At 38.9% G+C, this 20,450-nt stretch overlaps 4 protein-coding genes across 4 annotated transcripts; all 4 read left to right on the top strand.

Annotated features, from left to right (window-relative positions):
- The first annotated feature begins 2,460 nt into the window (after positions 1–2,460).
- LOC146318100 (tripartite motif-containing protein 16-like) lies at positions 2,461–4,323 on the top strand. Its single transcript, XM_084731576.1, has one exon. It carries the CDS (start codon positions 2,536–2,538, stop codon positions 4,186–4,188), a length of 1,653 nt encoding a protein of 550 aa, XP_084587702.1. The 5' UTR covers positions 2,461–2,535; the 3' UTR covers positions 4,189–4,323.
- Positions 4,324–6,353: 2,030 nt separating this feature from the next.
- LOC146318099 (tripartite motif-containing protein 16-like) lies at positions 6,354–8,563 on the top strand. The gene has a single exon (XM_084731575.1). It carries the CDS (start codon positions 6,419–6,421, stop codon positions 8,090–8,092), a length of 1,674 nt encoding a protein of 557 aa, XP_084587701.1. The 5' UTR covers positions 6,354–6,418; the 3' UTR covers positions 8,093–8,563.
- Positions 8,564–12,186: 3,623 nt separating this feature from the next.
- On the top strand, positions 12,187–14,477 carry LOC146318098 (tripartite motif-containing protein 16-like). Its single transcript, XM_084731577.1, has one exon. The coding sequence runs from the start codon at positions 12,189–12,191 to the stop codon at positions 13,224–13,226; it is 1,038 nt and encodes a 345-aa protein (XP_084587703.1). The 5' UTR covers positions 12,187–12,188; the 3' UTR covers positions 13,227–14,477.
- A 1,290-nt stretch (positions 14,478–15,767) lies between these two features.
- Positions 15,768–17,859, top strand: LOC146318097 (tripartite motif-containing protein 16-like). The gene has a single exon (XM_084731574.1). The coding sequence runs from the start codon at positions 15,819–15,821 to the stop codon at positions 17,487–17,489; it is 1,671 nt and encodes a 556-aa protein (XP_084587700.1). The 5' UTR covers positions 15,768–15,818; the 3' UTR covers positions 17,490–17,859.
- The last annotated feature ends 2,591 nt before the right edge of the window (positions 17,860–20,450 follow it).

Raw genomic sequence — 20,450 nt, 5'->3', positions numbered from 1 at the left:
CACAAGCTATGTACAAGCCTAGTGTACCATGTTGGGTTTCAGGCAGTTTGATAAATACAAATATGCCATCACACAAATAAAGTGCCTCATAAACATGAGTGGACACAATAAAATCACAGGCGTTATGGTTTACAGTTCCTTTGAGATCCAGGCATATTTTCTCTCAGCATTTTCTGTACTTGCAACTGGCTAGAAATTTTCACACTCCACACACTGATAGACATGTGTCTGTTATAAACTGAATAATATGGATTTCTATACCAGAGACATTTTGACATGTAAAAGTAGATAAAGCACAGGTGCAAATTTCAAGATCTTGTGTTAGAACAAACTTTATTTGTATAGCACCGTTCATGCAAGAAATGCAGCCCAAAGTACTTTACAACAAAGGAATTTCATACACAAGTGCTTCATATATGAAATACATAAGATTAACATAACACAGGAATAGAATGCCATAATTAAAATAAAATTAGATGAAAAGTAAGACCCACAGGTAGGCGCCTGCAAACTAAAATTTTTCTGACACGGGTTACCGAGTTACTTAGTTAATAGCCGGCCCACTTTTATCAGCCAGGCTGCACCATAACGTATTATAGTTCTACTGTTACCATGGTCAAAGTACAGGAAACTGAAATCAACCTTCAAACTGGAAATGCCCCTGGTTTTAATTTCAGGATTCTGGTCACCTAACCTCAGAGATCCCTTTACACTTGATGAAATACCTGCAGAACAAGTTAAGATTGTTGGTAAGCTGATTGGCTCACACCACCTGTAGTGCAGACACAAATGGAGCTTGACAAGATGGATTTGCAAATCCAGCTGCTTCAAAAGGTAAAGAAAACATGGATGCCCGCAGCAAACTGCTGTTTGTATGGAAAGTCTCTGAACTTCATACAAACACTACATATAGTAACTGTTTAGTGTTCACTATGTGTGCTGCCATATTGCGGTGCCGTCAAGTGTGTTTATGTCGGCAAACTCAAGCTGCATAGATCTTGCCAGAGTTTCCAACTTGGAATCCTGACTTGAATGACTGTTCTATAGCTTTTTCCATGTCGGAGGTCAATTTTTACCCTAGAGTTCCAAGTTCAGTGGATTCAGTGGAAGGGAGTATGCCCTCTTGGCATATTGCAGTGGTTCCCAAACTGTTTCGCAGGTGTGCCGTGGGATTTTGTGATAGCCATACATTATGTAAGGGATAATCAATGAGTGGGTGTGTGTTAAAACACCTTGAAGACACAACATGGAGTCAAAGAACCACCTAACGTGAAGTGGAGGGTGGTTGCCTTGGCGAAGTGACTCGTCATACTCATTTCCTCACAAGGCTTCAGTCATTTTTTTCCTACCCTGAGCATGTGCAAACATATGACCAAGTTCCATATTTATCAATCCTGACTAAAATAAAGAAGGAAGGGATTTCATTGACTTTCTTAACCAATTATGTTCATCCCATCAAACCAAGATTGTGGAGAGCTGCAGCTCTGTCTGAAGAATTGCACCCTAAAAAAAGAAAATTTTATGAAAACCCTGCATGCACATATGTGGAAATATAGAAAGTAGCAGAGAGATACAAACATGATGAAAAAAAAAACATGTTGGACAGATTTTGTTGGGATGTTGCCATAACCATAAAACTAAAATTGTGACCAGAAGATTTGTCTACAACAGCTATGATTTCCCTTACAACATTAATTGTTTTACTGCACTATTACAGGTTAAACTACAGTGCTTTATACATGACACAAATACTGTGGGAAGAAATGCATTGTAATGCTTTATATGTACTGCAGCATTCACTCAAATATTAATAAACAGACAAGTTTGAACTTTTCTGAAGTTCTGAAAGTGAAATTCTTTCTCATTCTTTCCTGATATACAAATTCAGGTGCTCTACAGTCCAGGGTCTCTGTTGTCGTATTTTGCGCCTCATTAATGCACCACACATTTTCAGTGGGAGACAGATCTGAACTGCAGACAGGTCAGTGTAGTACCTTATCTCTTTTTTTAATTCAGAATAATGGGCTTAGCTTTACATTTACAGATGACTTGAGTTATAAACAGGTACTTAAGTTAACATCACTAAAGTGTGTTTGGGTTTTATTAACGTTGAAGCTTTTGTGTGAATAATTGTATTGACACTAATCAGAAAAAAATTTTAAAAACTCACAAACTTATCTTTGTGAAAAACCTGAAAGGATGTGTGTAAAGGTTATTTTTTTCCAGATTCATTCAGATGCAACACTTAACTTATTTGCTGTATTTGATGAAACTCATCCCACATTAAAAAAAGCTTGATAACCCCTCCCTCTTCTTCCTGCTCTCTCTCACACAGTCAGTTCCACTCTGTCCATGTGTTTCCTTTTCCCCTCCCCTTCAGATTTCCAGTCTGAAGATGGGTGTAACCAACATTTTTGGAGGGCAAGAACTGACAGACCCCATTCATTGCAGGAGCACGTTGTTGGGATCAGAGATCAAACTAGTTTCAGTTCCAAGTAAGTGAAACTCAGACGGTCGTTGCCACTGAGAGCTGAAATGGCGCAGAAAGGAGTTCAGCTGGACCAGGCAATAATTTCTTGTTCGATCTGTCTGGATCTATTGAAGGATCCGGTGACTGTTCCCTGTGGACACAGCTACTGCATGAACTGTATTAAAAGCTTCTGGGATGAAGAGGATCTGAAGAAAATCTACAGCTGCCCTCAGTGTAGGCAGACCTTCACACCGAGGCCTGTCCTGGTGAAAAACACCATGTTAGCAGTTTTAGTGGAGGAACTGAAAAATGCTGGACTCCAAGCTGCTCCTGCTGATCACTGCTATGCTGGACCTGAAGATGTGGCCTGTGATGTCTGTACTGGGATAAAATTGAAAGCCCTCAAGTCCTGTCTGGTCTGTCTGGCCTCTTACTGTGAGAAACACCTCCAGCCTCATTATGAATCTCCTACATTTGAAAAGCACAAGCTGGTGGACCCCTCCAAGAGGCTCCAGGAGAACATCTGCTCTCGTCATGATGAGGTGATGAAGATGTTCTGCCGTACTGATCAGCAGTGTATCTGTAATCTCTGCTCTGAGGATGAACATAAAGACCACAACACAGTTTCAGCTGCAGCAGAAAGGACTGAGAGACAGAGAGAGCTTGAGGTGAGTCGACAAAAAATCCAACAGAGAATCAAGGACAGAGAGAAAGATGTGAAGGTGCTTCAACAGGAAATAAAGGCTATCAATCAATCTGCTGATGAAGCAGTGGAGGACAGTGAAAAGATTTTAACTCAGCTTCGTCTCATGGAGAAAAGAAGTTCTGATATAAAGCAGCAGGTCAGATCCAAGCAGGAAACTGAAGTGAATCGAGTCAAAGAGCTTCAGGAGAAGCTGGAGCAGGAGATCACTGAGCTGAGGAGGAAAGACGCTGAGCTGAAGTATCTCTTACACACCGAGGATCACAACGAGTTTCTCCACAGCTACCCCTCACTGTCACAACTCAGTGAATCTACAGACTCATCCAGCATCAATATCCGTCCTCTGAGGTACTTTAAGGATGTGACAGCAGCTGTGTCAGAGATCAAAGTTAAACTACAGGACATTCGAACTGAGAAATGGACAAACATCTCACTGGCAGTGACTGAAGTGGATGTTTTACTACCGCAACCAGATCCAACGACCAGAGCTGGATTCTTAAAACATTCACGTGAAATCACACTGGATCCAAACACAACACACACCAAGTTGTCATTATCTGAGGGGAACAGAAAAGTCACGAGCAACCCGCAGTCTTATCCTAGTCATCCAGACAGATTCACTGGATCTCGTCAGGTCCTGGGTCGAGAGAGTCTGACTGGACGTTGTTACTGGGAGGTGGAGTGGAGAGGGGAAGGAGTTGATATAGCAGTCGCATATAAAAATGTCAACAGAGATGGGGGATTTGGAGATAATTATGAATCTTGGGTATTAAAGTGTAACAAAAGCAGCTATACTTTTATGAACAACAGAGTCAGAATTCCTGTCGCAGGTCCTCAGTCCTCCAGAGTAGGAGTGTACCTGGATCACAGTGCAGGAGTTCTGTCCTTCTACAGCGTCTCTGAAACCATGACTCTCCTCCACAGAGTCCAGACCACATTCACTCAGCCTCTTTATGCTGGACTTGGTCTTTACTGGTGGTATGGAGAAACTGCTGAGTTCTGTAAACTCAAATAGACACAAGTCATTTATGTGACAGTGGGTTAAATTCTGTGCTTGAATTCGTACACTTGTGCAGACATCACCTGTCAATCAAACATTATAGGCCGCACTTTGAAACCTGCCCATTTGTTCTTCTGTAAATGTTTGCATTTCTTTTAGTCTTTTCTTTCTTTACTCCCTCCTGTGTCTGTTTAACCATGCTACTCATGATTTTTTATATTAATCTGAATTGACATTTATCTGCATGAAAATGTAAAAATTCCTCTGTCCTCTAAATGTTTGTTGAATATTTGTATGAATTATTAGTGTATTTGTATGTTGTTTCACTTTAGCTGCGTGGCTCTTAAGAGAGAACATGCCAGGCCTTCTTTTATCAAAGATACTTTGTTCTTACCACTTTGTAAATTTGTAAAGAATAAATAAAAAAAAAAAAGAAAAGAAAAGAAAGAAAAAAAACATGCACATATACAACTGTAACTATCACAATCAATAAGGTGATCATTCATTATTTTCTTTTATATAGCTGAGATTCTGTTCAAACTGACTGTGTGGATAAAGTCAATCTGTACATGAAACCATCCAACAGACTTTACTGATAAGAGGTGTCAACAAACTTAAGGTTTACATACTGAATAAAGTTTTTTTTTTGTTTGTTTTAAGATTGAACAAAGTGTTTTCTTGTCTTCATTTCAGGGTGTCATACAAACATGAGGGAGAAAATGTTAAACTAATATCAGAGCATAACTAAGGCAGTTTTCCTCCTGAAACACCACAGAGTACAGTGTTCATGTAAAAGATGTACTTTAAGAAAGACTGACATTAAAAAGAAATGGAAACTACATGCAGCATATATCCGGTCCAGTCATGAAATGAACATATGCCTCTTCGCTTTTTGTTACAAATATTTACAAGTTGTTCAATCAGCATTAGAAGTCAGAGAAATTTAAACCTCCAACCTCAAATTTCATATTCTCAAATACTGTTTACAACCTGAGAGCTGATGTGAATAATATTTGTAAACTAGAAACTCTTTTCTACCATCTGTCCCATGTGAGCTAAACACAGCATTAGTGTTATAAGCTGTGACTTCTGTGAACAAACTGACATATTGTGATGTTACATATATTTACATCTGTCTTTTTTTTTCATGCCATCCTGCAGCGAGCATCACAGCAGGTTGACATTTGAAATGTGAAAGCTGATGTACAACACAAGAGGGCGCCTTTATTCTGCTAACCAGGGATGTAGCGCAGGACCTCAATTCAATTTGTCTGCATTTTCAGTTAGGAACATATTTTAGACTGATCGGATAACTTGAAGGAAAAAGCAAGACGTAATAATCACAGCTTGTAGTGTACAATTTACGTAAGTCTTTAAGAGCTTTTCTTTTATTAGGAGAAATGGGTTATTCTTCATTAATATTAGCTTGTGCTTCCACTTACAAAAGTTTAGGTTCACTACACTGTGTTTGGGTTGTTTTAACATTGATGCTTTAGTAAATAGTTGCATTGACACTGGTAAAACTTAAAGCCTTTATTTGTGTGATGACAACATTACAATTGGCACATTTGGTTAATTATGACAAATCTGAACTACAAAACTGTAAATTTCCCAGATTCAGCCAGTCATTGCAGTCAACCAAACTGCATAGTCAAATGATCTGTTGCATTCAGGTTCTGTGAGAGTCATAATTTCAACAAAAACTTATTTGATTTTTTTTTATTGAAATGCATCTGACATTAAAATACATCTTTCCCTCAAAATGATCATCTGAATTTCATTTAATTTCATTATTTCTACAAAAGTGATTCATTTCTCCATTTTTCATGCACTGTATTTGAATTATTGTGGCTTATTGTAGTTATTGAAAACTAATCATCTCCACACCCGAAAATCACAAGGAGAATTTACCTCCTAAAAGCTGAAGTAGTCACTGTTTTTAAATGAGAAATTATCTCTATGGTAAACAAGTGATGACTGTACAGTTTAGCTGTCATGCTGTTCCTCTTCCTGGAATGAACCAAAGCTCGATGGACCCACCCTCTTTTTCCTGCCCTCAAACACAGTGAGCCCGACCATGTCCATATATGGTGTTTCCTTGTTCCCTCCCCTTAAGATCTACAGTTTGAAGATGGGTGTAACCCACATACAGTGCAAGATCCCATTCACTGAAGAAAGAATACTGTTGCTATTAGTTTTAGTTCGAAGACGTAATCTCAAACAGTTGTTGCCACTAAGAGGTGAAATGGCACAGAGAGGAGTTCAGCTGGAACAGGAAATGATTTCTTGTTCGATTTGTCTGGATCTACCAAAGGATCCGGTGACTGTTCCCTGTGGACACAGCTACTGCATGAACTGTATTAAGAGCTTCTGGGATGAAGAGGATCTGAAGAAAATCTACAGCTGCCCTCAGTGTAGGCAGACCTTCACACCGAGGCCTGTCCTGGTGAAAAGCACCATGTTAGCAGTTTTAGTGGAGGAACTGAAGAAGACTGGACTCCAAGCTGCTCCTGCTGATCACTGCTATGCTGGACCTGAAGATGTGGCCTGTGATGTCTGTACTGGGAGAAAACTGAAAGCTCTCAAGTCCTGTTTACTCTGTCTGATCTCTTACTGTGAGAAACACCTCCGGCTTCATTATGAATCCGCTGCTTTTGAAAAACACAAGCTGGTGGACCCCTCCAAGAAGCTCCAGGAGAACATCTGCTCTCGTCATGATGAGGTGATGAAGATGTTCTGCCGTACTGATCAGCAGTGTATCTGTTATCTCTGCTCTGTGGATGAACATAAAGGCCACGACACCGTCTCAGCTGCAGCAGAAAGGACTGAGAGGCAGAGAGAGCTCGAGGTGAGTCGACAAAAAATCCAGCAGAGAATCCAGGACAGAGAGAAAGATGTGAAGACGCTTCAACAGGAGGTGGAGGCTATCAATCAATCTGCTGATAAAGCAGTGGAGGACAGTGAGAAGATCTTCAATGAGTTAATTCGTCTCATTCAGACAAAAAGCTCTGATATAAAGCAGCAGGTCAGATCCCAGCAGAAAACTGAAATGAGTCGAGTCAAAGAGCTTCAGGAGAAGCTGGAGCAGGAGATCATTGAGCTGAGGAGGAAAGATGCTGAGCTGGAACAGATCTCCCACAAAGAAGATAACAACGAGTTTCTACATAACTACCCCTCACTGTCACGATTCAGTGAATCTGCAGACTCATCCAGCATCAACATCCGTCCTCTGAGATACTTTGACGATGTGACAGCAGCTGTATCAGAGGTCAGAGACAAACTACAAGACATTCTGAGTGAGAAATGGACAAACATCTCACTGAGAGTGACTGCAGTGGATGTTTTACTGTCACAACCAGAGCCTAAGACCAGAGCTGACTTCTTAAAATATTATCGTGAAATCACACTGGATCCAAACACAGTGCACATAGATCTGTTATTATCAAAGGGGAACAGAAAAATAACATACAGTAGTGAAGAAGTTTATCCTAGTCATCCAGACAGATTCACTGATTGGGAGCAGGTCCTGAGTAGAGAGAGTCTGACTGGTCGTTGTTACTGGGAGGTGGAGTGGAGAGGGGAAGATGTTTATGTAGCAGTTGCATACAAGAATATCAGGAGAGCAGGGGAAACAAATGAATGCAGATTTGGATTCAATGACAAATCTTGGGCATTGTATTGGTACTTGAACAGTTACTCATTTTGGCATAACAATGTTGAATCTCCAGTCGCAGGTCCTGAGTCCTCCAGAGTAGGAGTGTACCTGGATCACAGTGCAGGTGTTCTGTCCTTCTACAGCGTCTCTGAAACCATGACTCTCCTCCACAGAGTCCAGACCACATTCACTCAGCCTCTCTATGCTGGACTTCATGCTCAGTTCCATTATTCATTCTCTGCGAAGTTCTGTAAACCCAAATAGACACAAACCATTTCAGGGACAGCAGGTTAAATTCTGTGTTTTACCTGTCCAGAAAACATTATGGGTTGTACTTGGACATCTTCTCATTTGTTGTTCTGTAAATGTTTGAGTCCTTTAGGTGGCGTTCCTTCCTGTGTCTGTTGGACACTATGCCTGCTCATGGTGATTTTGGTTTTCTTGAACTGAAATTTCTCTCTCTCTTGAAAACATAAATGTCTCTATGGCCTAAATGTTTTTTCTTATTTGTTTTGATGTAATTATATGATGTTGTTTCTCTTTCACTGCATGAGTCTGGAGAGAGAAAGCACTAGACCTTACTTTATCATAGATATTTTGTCCTCATCACTTTGTAACCTTGTGAAGAAATCCATAATTACATTGCATGTATTTGTTTGTCAGACCAAATGTTGTTGTTGTTGTTGTCCAAATTGACATACAAATTATAAAACTGTACTTGATGATTGATGATTATAATCAATAAGGAGATCATTATATTCTTTTACATAGCTGAAATGCCGATCAAACAAACTGTGTGCATGAATTTAATCTTTACATGAAATCACTGAACAAGAGCCTTTTTTTCAGACTATACTAACAGGGCAGGTGAACAAACTGAAGTATCTTCTCCATCTATTCATTCTAGAGTATCATAGAAAGCTGATGACAAAATATGACACAGTATAACAGTTTTACTCCTAAATCACCACAGAGGTCAAAGTTCGCATTTAGAGCAGGAGAGCACTTGTCAGTTAGCCTCCATTTCGCACTAAACCAGCTCTATCACAGAGAAATGATCAGAGTTTTCTATCACTTGCTGCTTTTTACAACCAATATTTTATTTGTTCACATGATCAACAAAGATTATTTATTACACAGACTTAAAAAGAAGAAAAATGATCAAAATTCATTTAGTTAAGTTTGGGTGTGAAGAGCTGTATTAGCCTTTATACACATAAGGAAAGAAATAATGTGCAGCTGTGTACTTGAAGTCATTTCATTTATTGCTGTGTTGATTGTCATGAAGATGAGACTTCAGATTTAGCACTGCCATCTTGTAAACTTTGAATTCTGACTAGATCAAAACTTCTTGTGAGTCATTTTGTCCAGGGTGTAATCTGTTAATCCACAAAACGGCCTGCTGTGCTCAAGACTTTGTCTATTTCATCCTCAATTGGCAACATAAAAATGCATCTTTAATAGCGATGATTAGATTTCCTGACAACTGTGATTGATTCATTGCAAGTTACGCCATTTTTTCCAGTGTATAAGTACTTCAGGAATTATTTTTTATATCACCATAACATGCATATGAAATGCTGCATTCAGCTGACACAAGTGAAATATTTTAACATCAACAACAAATGGAAAACATGCAGCCATCAGGTTCAGTCATAAAATCATGGAAACACAAAATGAATATATTATTTTTTTTAAACTTTTGATTAAAAGTATTTCTATGTTGTTTACTCAGAACTCAAGAAGAGAGCTGATGTGAATAACATTTGTGAACTGAAAACTCTTCTCTCCCATATTTCCCATGTGACCTGAATGCAGCATCAGTGTTACAGGCTGTGACTCCTGTGAACAGAGATGTAGTGAAGCCTCAGTTTGTCTGCATGTTTTTGACCATGGTTTTAAACTAATAAAAGACTTTCTAATTGTGATGTACGTCACAGTAGGTCTAAAGGAATGATTCTCTTACTTTAAAGAAATGAAAGCAAGATTTCTTGAATTTCCTGATGATGGTTCAACTAATGACATTGACTAACTGCGGCGTAACATCTTTCATTTTCATGAAAACATCCTTTTAAAAAACTTCAGCAGTGTTTTGCTGTATTTTCTACTAATTTTAGTGTGTTCTATCAGCTACAGATATTCAGATTGACCACAGTGTGTTTGGGTTTTGTGTCAGATGATGAGAACTGCATGCAGTGTGATTCCTGCTTGTTAAAACGCAGGAAAAATATAATGATCAGATGTACACATTCCTCCCATGGTGTCAGATTCACCACGGGAGGGGAACAGTCTCTGCAATGTCCATGATGCCAGGATGAACACCTTCAAATCCCACTGGCTCAATTTAAATGTGCAGGGAACATAACATGGGAGTGCTCCTCCAAATTCTAGTTAATAAAGAAATATCTTGATTAATATTATTATCATTATCGTTAAATATGACATTCATTCAAAACTCTCCTCAACTCGATATATAAATGAGTTTAAAGTCAAACTATGTCTCATGCTTGTGCTGCTCGTACTCACCCATGTTCCTCATCATGCTCCTGCAGGATTTTCTGCACTTTCTATTGAAGTATTTGAATGAAATAATAAAACATAACGAATAAATGTCTTAATAAACAACCTCCTTCATGCCTCTCGATGGTGACACTCTTGATGATGCAGTAGTCATGCATACAATGCATAATAACAATGCAATCTCTAGATATCTAGAACAATATTTCAACGTTTAAATTATAACATGGACCATTACATTTAATAATCTGTCACAGTTCTACAGTTTTACAAGAGTAAAATTCAAATACTTTCAAGGTCTTCTGACCAAAACTTTCCAAACTCTCAAAACCTTTATCAACGCATCTACATTCTTACAAAATTGTGTTTTTTATTTTACCAACATAATGCCAACACTGTATTTGAAGGGATATGCATAAGACCACCATTAAACTGTCATGACCATCTTATGAGACTTTTATGAATATGAAAGCGTCATGTTGACACAAACATTTATGATGTGTTTGTGATGACAACTTGACATTAATCAAGCCATTAATGTCTTTACAAGGACAACCTGACTTTAACAAAGACAAATCGTTCTTGTTGTGACATCTTGACATTATCAAATTTAGAGAAAATGTTTAGCTTTATGTTTTAAACTCACATTAAACTGTCATATGTGGTTGGTTTTGACAGTGGCTGTCATAAAACCATTATAAGTGCGTTGTGAATATTTACCTGGACCTTAAGTAAAGTGGTATTTTTTGGATGTATCATAAAGATGTCATTATGTTTTATTACACTGTCCAATGCTTTTGTAATGGTGTCATGAATAATTCCTTTGACCTCAGATAAAATGGTACCAACTGGACATGTAGCTTACACAGGGGGGAGCCAGTTAGTGATTGGCTAGTTTAATTAAATGTCTTGGTCGGTGTGAAAATTAGCAGCTCAGCATCACTAGCCTTTGTTTTCAACCTTGTTTTACTACAGCGTGCAGCTGCTTTGATTACTCAGTGGCATGTCCTCACTAATGAATGTGACATAACGGAACAAACTGCAGTCAACAGATATTTACATTTTTATTTCCAAAAGTCTAGAAACAATATTTATGTTTAACCCTCTATTGTACACTGCAATAATTCTGTGAGCTGGATAATGTTATGCTCTTGTTCCTGGGAAAAAAATGAAGAAGTGTATAAAATCAGTTCAAAGTCACAATCATCCTGTTAATGAGCAGTTTCTTTCAGTCTGTCGTACTGTCCGTCAGGTGATGTAAACTTTGCTCTGATGACCTGCACTTCACGTGCCTGCAAAGCTGGATGATTGTCTCTCTGAAGTCTTTCATCCTGCAGAATTCACACAAAGAAATGTTGGTACTCTGTCAGGCCCTGCTGTCTGCAGAACATGAACACAATATTAGAAAGGCAAGTTATTTACAGTACACAACACATTTTATACCAAAGCTAAAACTTTTTCTGACATACGTATGTTTATATTTCCCTCTGCTGTGGTCTTTCAGTAGTTTTTACAGTAAGTGAGTGGTAGTATGGTGGACATGATGTTGTGAGTTTGGAGTAGTGAGATGACGCCACTCTCTGGATGCGACTTCTTATGGGGACGGACTGAGGCAGCGATGAGGAAGTGCAGTCTGTAGTTTGAGCAGGAGCCTGAAAGCTGTCACCTGGCAGACTTTTGCTGGAAGCAGATGGAGGGATTTGAGAAAAAAGGTCTGAGAACCACTGCTGTGCCACATATGATGACATATTTGATTTTTTTTTTTACTTAAAAAGGATATGATCAGCTTCACAGTCAACAAAAAATCCAGCAGAGAATCCAGGACAGAGAGAAATATGTGAAGATGCTTCAACAGGAGGTGGAGGCTATCAATCAATCTGCTGATAAAGCAGTGGAGGACAGTGAGAAGATCTTCAATGAGCTGATTCTTCTCATCCAGAAAAGAAGTTCTGATATAAAGCAGCAGGTCAGATCCCAGCAGAAAACTGAAGTGAGTCGAGTCAAAGAGCTTCAGGAGAAGCTGGAGCAGGAGATCATTGAGCTGAGGAGGAAAGACGCTGAGCTGAAGTATCTCTTACACACCGAGGATCACAACGAGTTTCTGCATAACTACCCCTCACTGTCACAACTCAGTGAATCTACAGACTCATCCAGCATCCATATCCGTCCTCTGAGGTACTTTGACGATGTGACAGCAGCTGTGTCAGAAATCAGAGACAAACTACAGGACATTCTGAGTGAGAAATGGACAAATATCTCACTGAGAGTGACTGAATTTGATGTTTTAAACTCAAATCCACAAGCAGAGCCCAAGAGCAGAGCTGATTACTTAAAATATTCATGTGAAATCACACTGGATCCAAACACAGCAAATGCACAGTTGTTACTGTCTGATGAGAACAGAAAAGCAACATTAATGTGTAAACAACAGTCTTATTCTTGTCATGTGGGCAGATTTGCTCACTGGTGTCAGGTCCTGAGTACAGAGAGTCTGACTGGTCGCTGTTACTGGGAGGTGGAGTGGAGAGAAGGAGGAGTTTGTGTAGCAGTCGCATACAAGAATATCAGCAGAACAGGGAACTCGAACGAATGTAGATTTGGACTAAATGACAAATCTTGGGCATTAGATTGTAACAAACACAGTTATAACTTTTGGTACAACAATATCAGGACTCTCGTCTCAGGTCGTCCATCCTCCAGAGTAGGAGTGTACCTGGATCACAGTGCAGGTGTTCTGTCCTTCTACAGCGTCTCTGAAACCATGACTCTCCTCCACAGAGTCCAGACCACATTCACTCAGCCTCTCTATGCTGGACTTCGGCTTTATTATATTGAAGACTCTGCTGAGTTCTGTAAACTCAGATATACAGACGTCATTTAAGGTACATTCAGTTAAATTCTCTGTTTTCATTCTTAAACTAATTTTGTCTTCACATTGCTCAGAGATCAATCAAAATGATGGGTGGTGTTTTGACAGCTCCTCATTTGTAGTCCTAAAAATATTTTTTTGAGTTTTTTGTGTGTTGTTCTTTGAGTGGCGCTCCTTCCTGTGTCTGTTTAGTCATGGATGCTGTCCCAGCTCATTGTGATTTTTGTTTATCTAAACTGACATTTCTCTGCATGAAAATTTAAACTTCTTTGTGCTATAAATATTTGAATATTTGAACGAATGCTTGATGCTAATGGGAGAAACCATTAGACCTTCCTCTATTGTAGATATTTTGTTCTTACCACTTTGAAAATTTGTACAGAAATCTAAAATAACATCTACATTTATTTGTTTGGCAGACCAAAAATTTATGTTTTTCATGTCGACATACAAATGAGATACTATGAGGTATTATAAAACTGTAATTATCATGATATAATCATACAGAGATTATTATTTTCTTTTACATAGCTGACACAAATCTGAAGGGTCATGAGATGATCAATGAGACGGGAAAGAAGAAAAAGATCTCTTAACACAATATTTTTTTTCGACTCTAATCTTAGCTTCAAATAGTTATCAAAGTTAAACCAGCTGTGAAGTATTGAGAGTGAATGTATTTTCAGTGGAACTGTTAACAGCTCATGGACATCTGACGCATGAGAAGAGACCTCAACTGCTTTTGTGTGAAGGTGTCACAAACCAGAAAGATTCGGAAACCAGTGGTTTAATCTGTGTTGTATTTTCTAATGTAAAAAGAGTCCAGGCCATAATCACTCAGGGGTCTTAAAGATGTTACAGGACCAATTTTAATCTCTTGGGAATTGTCAGATTGATATGAAGAGAGCATCATTAACACAGAAGAAGTTGAAATGAGTTAACTTTGTACAATAAAAGCTGATGATTCACAGTATCAGAGGCTTTGTGGAAATCAATAAAAATGGCTACAGTGACATGACCTTTACTGAGTGAAGTTATTTGTTCATTGAATAATAACTATAAGGCAGACGTGGATGAGCAGGCTGTTGCTTTCAAGATGGTTGCGTAATTGGTTATAAAGATTTTTATATATATATAATTTTGATGATTTTGAGAGAACTGATATTGGCCTGTAGTTTGAAACTAGAGTTGAGTCCTCATATTTAAAAACAGGGGTTGATTTGAACAGTTTTTCAACTGGAGGGGAAAAATAGAAAGCCTGATACAGAGATTCATCAGATGTCGTAGAAGAGATGTGAAGCTGTCAGCATGAAGCTTTAAAAAATTGCATTTCAACCCATGAATATCACAAGCATGAGAATATTTCAAGTGTTTCAAACAGCTGTCTGTGCAGACTCAGAAAAGGAGAAGTAGGAGACAAAACATATGGGGCACAAGAAGGAGTGTCAAAATTAGATGATAATTCTCCATCATTGAAAGCACTTGCAATCTTTTCAGCTTCAGTGCCCTTCTCATTTTCGCCAGTAATAAGTTCAAATGTCTGCAATTATATTTTCAGTTTAGAAGCACTGTAACATTTGTAAACTGGAAACTTGTCTTCTCTCTTCTCTCCCATGTAACTGTGGTGTCACAGGGTTTGACTCCTGCGAACAAACTGACTTAGTGTGATATTACATATATTTAAATCTCACAACACAAGAGGGCGCCTTCATCCTGCTAACCAGGGATGTAGAGGAGGTTAAAGCATCTCATCCAATTTGTATGCTGCAAGTCATCAGTAATTCACTCTTGAAGTGTAATTATGCGAGGAATTTCTTTCTTTTCTTTTGGAAATGGTACAAAGACTAAATGATCTGTGTTTTTACGGCTGTACTTTGCTCTCATTAAAAGGTCAGTAATCTACAGCGTTTGTATTTGCATTACATAAAACTGTTCTTCAACCTTCAACAGTTCTGCTTACTGTTACTGAAGTTCAAATACACTGTTTGTTTGGGTTGTTTCAATGATGATTCTTTTGTGTGAACAAATGTATTGATTTTAATCAATAATTTATCTGGTGCTTTCAAGTCCTGTGGGAGATGCAGAGATACAACAATTATAGTTTATTACATTATTGCAATTCTGTTGCCTTTTCAGCAGTAATTAATTTGTCTTTCATGTCTACTGCATTTGAATGATTGTAATCAGTACAAACTGATTAAACTGAATTACAGGACAACACAGTAAATTTGAAAACAGAGGGAACATCTCCAAACCCTCTGATCATAAGAAAAGATTACTTCTTAAAAGTTCAATTGACCCATGTTTTTAAAAGAGAAACAAGCTCTATTGTAAACAAGTGTTAAAACCAGTATTTCTCTCAAACCACTCCTCTTCCTGGAATGAGACAAAGCTTGATAACCCCTCCCCCTTCTCCCTTCTCCCTTCTCTCAAACACAGAGCCATTCTGCACACATACTTCCTCATTCCCTCCCCTTCAGATCCACAGTTTGAAGATTTGTGTAAACAACATGCGGTGAACTGACAGACCGCACTCACTGCAGGAGCACTAGTTTTGGCTCAAAGAAAGTGAAACTCAGACGGTCGTTGTCACTAAGAGCTGAAATGGCGCAGAAAGGAACTCAGCTGGATTGTGAAACAGTTTGCTGTTCAATCTGTCTGGATCTACCAAAGGATCCGGTGACTATTCCCTGTGGACACAGCTACTGCATGAACTGTATTAAAAGCTTCTGGGATGAAGAGGATCTGAAGAAAATTCACAGCTGCCCTCAGTGTAGGCAGACCTTCACACCGAGGCCTGTCCTGGTGAAAAGCACCATGTTAGCAGTTTTAGTGGAGGAGCTGAAGAAGACTGGACTCCAAGCTGATCCTGCTGATCACTGCTATGCTGGACCTGAAGATGTGGCCTGTGATGTCTGTACTGGGAGAAAACTGAAAGCTCTCAAGTCCTGTCTGGTCTGTCTGGCCTCTTATTGTGAGAAACACCTCCAGCCTCATCATGAAGCAGCTCCATTAAGAAAACACAAGCTGGTGGACCCCTCCAAGAAGCTCCAGGAGAACATCTGCTCTCGTCATGATGAGGTGATGAAGATGTTCTGCCGTACTGATCAGCAGTGTATCTGTTATCTCTGCTCTGTGGATGAACATAAAGGCCACGACACAGTTTCAGCTGCAGCAGAAAGGACTGAGAGGCAGAGAGAGCTCGAGGTGAGTCGACAAAAAATCCAGCAGAGAATCCAGGACAGAGAGAAAGATGTGAAGATGCTTCAACAGGAGGTGGAGGCTATGAATCAATCTGCTGATAAAGCAGTGGAGGACAGTGAGAAGATCTTCAATGAGCTGATTCGTCTCATCCAGAAAAGAAGTTCTGATATAAAGCAGCAGGTCAGATCCCAGCAGGAAACTGAAGTGAGTCGAGTCAAAGAGCTTCAGGAGAAGCTGGAGCAGGAGATCATTGAGCTGAAGAGGAAAGATGCTGAGTTGGACCAACTCTTACACACAGAAGATCACAACGAGTTTCTCCACAGCTACCCGTCACTGTCACAACTCAGTGAATCTACAGACTCATCCAGCATCCATATCCGTCCTCTGAGATACTTTGACGATGTGACAGCAGCTGTGTCAGAAGTCAGAGATAAACTACAGGACATTCTGAGTGAGAAATGGACAAAGATGTCACTGGCAGTGACTGAAGTGGATGTTTTACTGTCACAACCAGAGCCTAAGATCAGAGCTGACTTCTTAAAATATTATCGTGAAATCACACTGGATCCAAACACAGCAAACATGCAGCTGTTATTATCAGAGGGGAACAGAAAAATAACATTAATGAACCAACAACAGTCTTATCCTAGTCACCCAGACAGACTCACTACATTATTTCAGGTCCTGAGTAAAGAGAGTCTAAATGGACGTTGTTACTGGGAGGTGGAGTGGACAGGGGATGGAGTTCATGTAGCAGTCGCATATAAGAATACCAGAGCAGGGAGTCCAGATGAATGTGTATTTGGATGGAATGACAAATCCTGGGCGTTAGATTGTAACAACAACAGTTACAAATTTCTGTACAACAGTGGTGAAACTCTCATCTCAGGTCCTCATTCCTCCAGAGTAGGAGTGTACCTGGATCACAGAGCAGGTATTCTGTCCTTCTACAGCGTCTCTGAAACCATGACTCTCCTCCACAGAGTCCAGACCACATTCACTCAGCCTCTCTGTGCTGGACTTCGGCTTTATTATTCTTATGGAGACACTGCTGAGTTCTGTAAACTCTGATAGACAAAAGTCATTTAAGGGACGGCAGGTTAAATTCTGTCTTAATTCTTGAACTTTTTTAGTCTTAATGTTTGTTGCTGAAAGCTGATTATTGTGGCATTTCTTCACTGCACTGAAATAACCTGTCAGTCAAAAATTATGGGCTGTATTTGGACATCTTCTCATTTGTTGTTCTGGAAATGTTTGACTGTCTTTAAGTAGTGCTCCTTGTAGGCTATCACTGCTCATTATTAGCCTGAACTGATATTTCTCTGCATGAGAATAAACGTGTGTTCTAAATGTTTGTTGAATATTTGTATTACTGTACAGTATTTGTATGTTGTTGTGGTATTGTAGATGTTTTCTTATCATTACTTTATCATTGTGCAAAAAAAAAAAAAAAAAATTGATATTTTAATTTATTTAACAGACCAAATATTATTGTTGTTGTCCAAATTGACAAACAAATGAGGTACTATGAGGTATTATAAAACTGCAATTTTTGTAATCACAATCAGTGAGGAGATAATGTATCAAGACCCTGCCCTCTCCTTGCAGTTTATTTCTTCTCATTGTTTTGCAGTGGTTGGGAAATTTCACCAACCCCAAATGTTTCTGCTTCCTCTGTACTCTGACTGTCCATTAGCACAAAGAAGACTGTTTCTTTTAAATTGTCATAAAGGAAACACGAAGCAAGGTGAAGGGAAATAGATAGAATAATCTTAAATAAATAGAAGCTAACAATAAAAGCTAACAAAAGTACATAATGTCTCCTCTGAAAAATAATGACCTGGTTAATCAAGATACTCCACAGACCTTGTTGTGAGCAGTTTCATGTAGGAACTACTTTCTGTCTGCAGCAGAATCTACTGGAACTACTTTAGAATTTACCAGAAGTACTTTCTCTTGTACTAGAAAGAAAGTAGTTCCTACATGAAACTGCTCACAACAGGGTCTGTGGAGTATCTTGAGTCACTGGCTCATGACTTTTAGAAAGAGACACCCATTTTGAATTTTTTAAATGTATTTTTTCTGGCTCTTGGAGCACCACAAACCGTGCCATGTAGCCCCATCGTGTAACGTTTCTTCAGCTGATATCTCCAAAACTCAGCAACTCACACCAAAAAAAAAATAGATGGTTAAATAGCACTACAGACCAGGAAATCTGGGCCACAACATTAAAGGGCCAACCTTTACATTAAAAAATAAATAAATAAATAAATCAAACATGTTTTAAAACAAAAATGATTATAATAGTACATTTAGACCTCTCTTATCAGTAGTTATTGTTAATTTTAGATTTGTAAAGCTATTAACACATTTAAATGGTTTGAAATTGTGAATTCTTGTCTGGGACAAGAGTATTCTGGTACAGAGTACCAGATTAAAGATTAGAAATTAAAAAAATTAAAGGAAACCAAAACATTTCATAAATTACATATATCTCAACATATATGTAAATCCTAAAAAAATACATTTTCACCAACAAATTGGAATTTGAATATTGGTATTACTAATTATAAGTTTTATGTAGGACATGATTTGTCCCAAATCTCAAGAATGAACTTCTACAATGGGACAAAAGAGGTTAAAAAAAAGAAAATCCAAAAAATTAAAAAGCTACAGCACATTCTTAATAGAAATGCTCACACAAAGACAAGACAGTGGCTCCTCAACAGTGCCTAAATCTTTATTTTTCAGTAAGCTACATTTTTTTCTCGAAATTAGACAGTTTTACATCATGACACAGAGTAACTTAAATTATCTATAGCTGACATGTACGCTTGATTCCAGTCTCAATGGAAGAATAGACCCAAAAAATAACAAAAGAAAAAAAAAATCATAACAAACAAAAAAAAGAAGCCCTCTTGAACGCAACCTCCATTCCACGTCTGTTAAAGGTGTCGTTAGGCAAAATTATCTGTCCAAACCCCAACGCGATGGAGTCGTCGATTGTCCACAGCTGTTAGCGTAGCGAGTGTTAATGAGTTAATCCACAGTGAGTTGATAAAGAGATCGAGTCTTGTTCCAGTCAGTTGGTGTGCATTCGTTATTATATCTTTGAAATTAAGAGAAAAAAAAAACACAAGGGGGTCCATTTTCATAACAAGATGCAACCCTCGAGGAAGAAAACTAAAGAAAAACAATGGCACTGTCAAAACGGGCGAACAGGAAGGAGGAGACTGAGAGCTGAGGCGACCGACAGGCTGATATGAGGTGTGACGCTCCAAGTAGAAGTCCATGAGAAAAAGGAGCTCCTCAAAACGCCACAACGTGAGCGTCTGCGTTAATGCCAGCAATACAGGGGAAGCGTGCAGAACTTGCGGCCCTCTCACCGCCCCAAAATGAGAGATCCCTTCGAAAGCGGTGCGGTCCAGTCACTTCAGAAAGAGTCATCTTTGCATCGGTCTGGATATCTGGGTGGTACGTTTATTAATTCCACACATGCACACATTCACAGTTCAGGGATTTTCAGTTTGTAATCAGCATCTGTGTTTACGTCTCAGAATTGGAGGTCAAACATGCCTCGACCTCGGTGGGAATCGACCGCAAGTTACACGAAAGCTGCTCCTACAGTCAGTGGTGTCACATTGTAGATTTTTCCAGATGTGAGAAGTCTTTGATGGACTTTCAGTAACAGGAAAATCACATCTTCAAAATGAAAAAACAAAACAAAAACAAGAACCCAACCTAAAAGCCCGAGATGGCAAGCGCTCAGCTATGTACAGGTTAAACTGCCCAGTCAAGACAAAAACAACAGTTGTATAATGGCACAGTTATTGGTTTTCTTTGCCACATCAAAATGCAGTCCACGTGATCAAATGGTTTGAACAGACATCTCCATCTGCGCATGTTAATGTACTATATGTGCCAGAAAACTCCGCACTGAAACACGTGGAGAAAACAAACTGAACTGTGATTCCAGTTTAGCCTCTGCTTCTGTCCCCCAAAACAAACAAACAAAAAAAGCCCAAAAGAAAA

The sequence above is a fragment of the Lutjanus erythropterus genome, chromosome 12 (genome assembly GCF_056507025.1).
Source record: "Lutjanus erythropterus isolate fLutEry1 chromosome 12, fLutEry1.hap2, whole genome shotgun sequence".
NCBI lineage: Eukaryota > Metazoa > Chordata > Actinopteri > Lutjaniformes > Lutjanidae > Lutjanus > Lutjanus erythropterus.
This window is presented reverse-complemented; position numbering and strand designations above follow the sequence as displayed.

What these genes read in the sequence shown, in the direction of transcription:
- LOC146318099 (XM_084731575.1), top strand. Translation starts at nt 6,419, where the DNA reads ATGGCACAGAGAGGAGTTCAGCTGGAACAGGAAATGATTTCTTGTTCG.
- LOC146318097 (XM_084731574.1), top strand. Translation starts at nt 15,819, where the DNA reads ATGGCGCAGAAAGGAACTCAGCTGGATTGTGAAACAGTTTGCTGTTCA.
- LOC146318100 (XM_084731576.1), top strand. Translation starts at nt 2,536, where the DNA reads ATGGCGCAGAAAGGAGTTCAGCTGGACCAGGCAATAATTTCTTGTTCG.
- LOC146318098 (XM_084731577.1), top strand. Translation starts at nt 12,189, where the DNA reads ATGCTTCAACAGGAGGTGGAGGCTATCAATCAATCTGCTGATAAAGCA.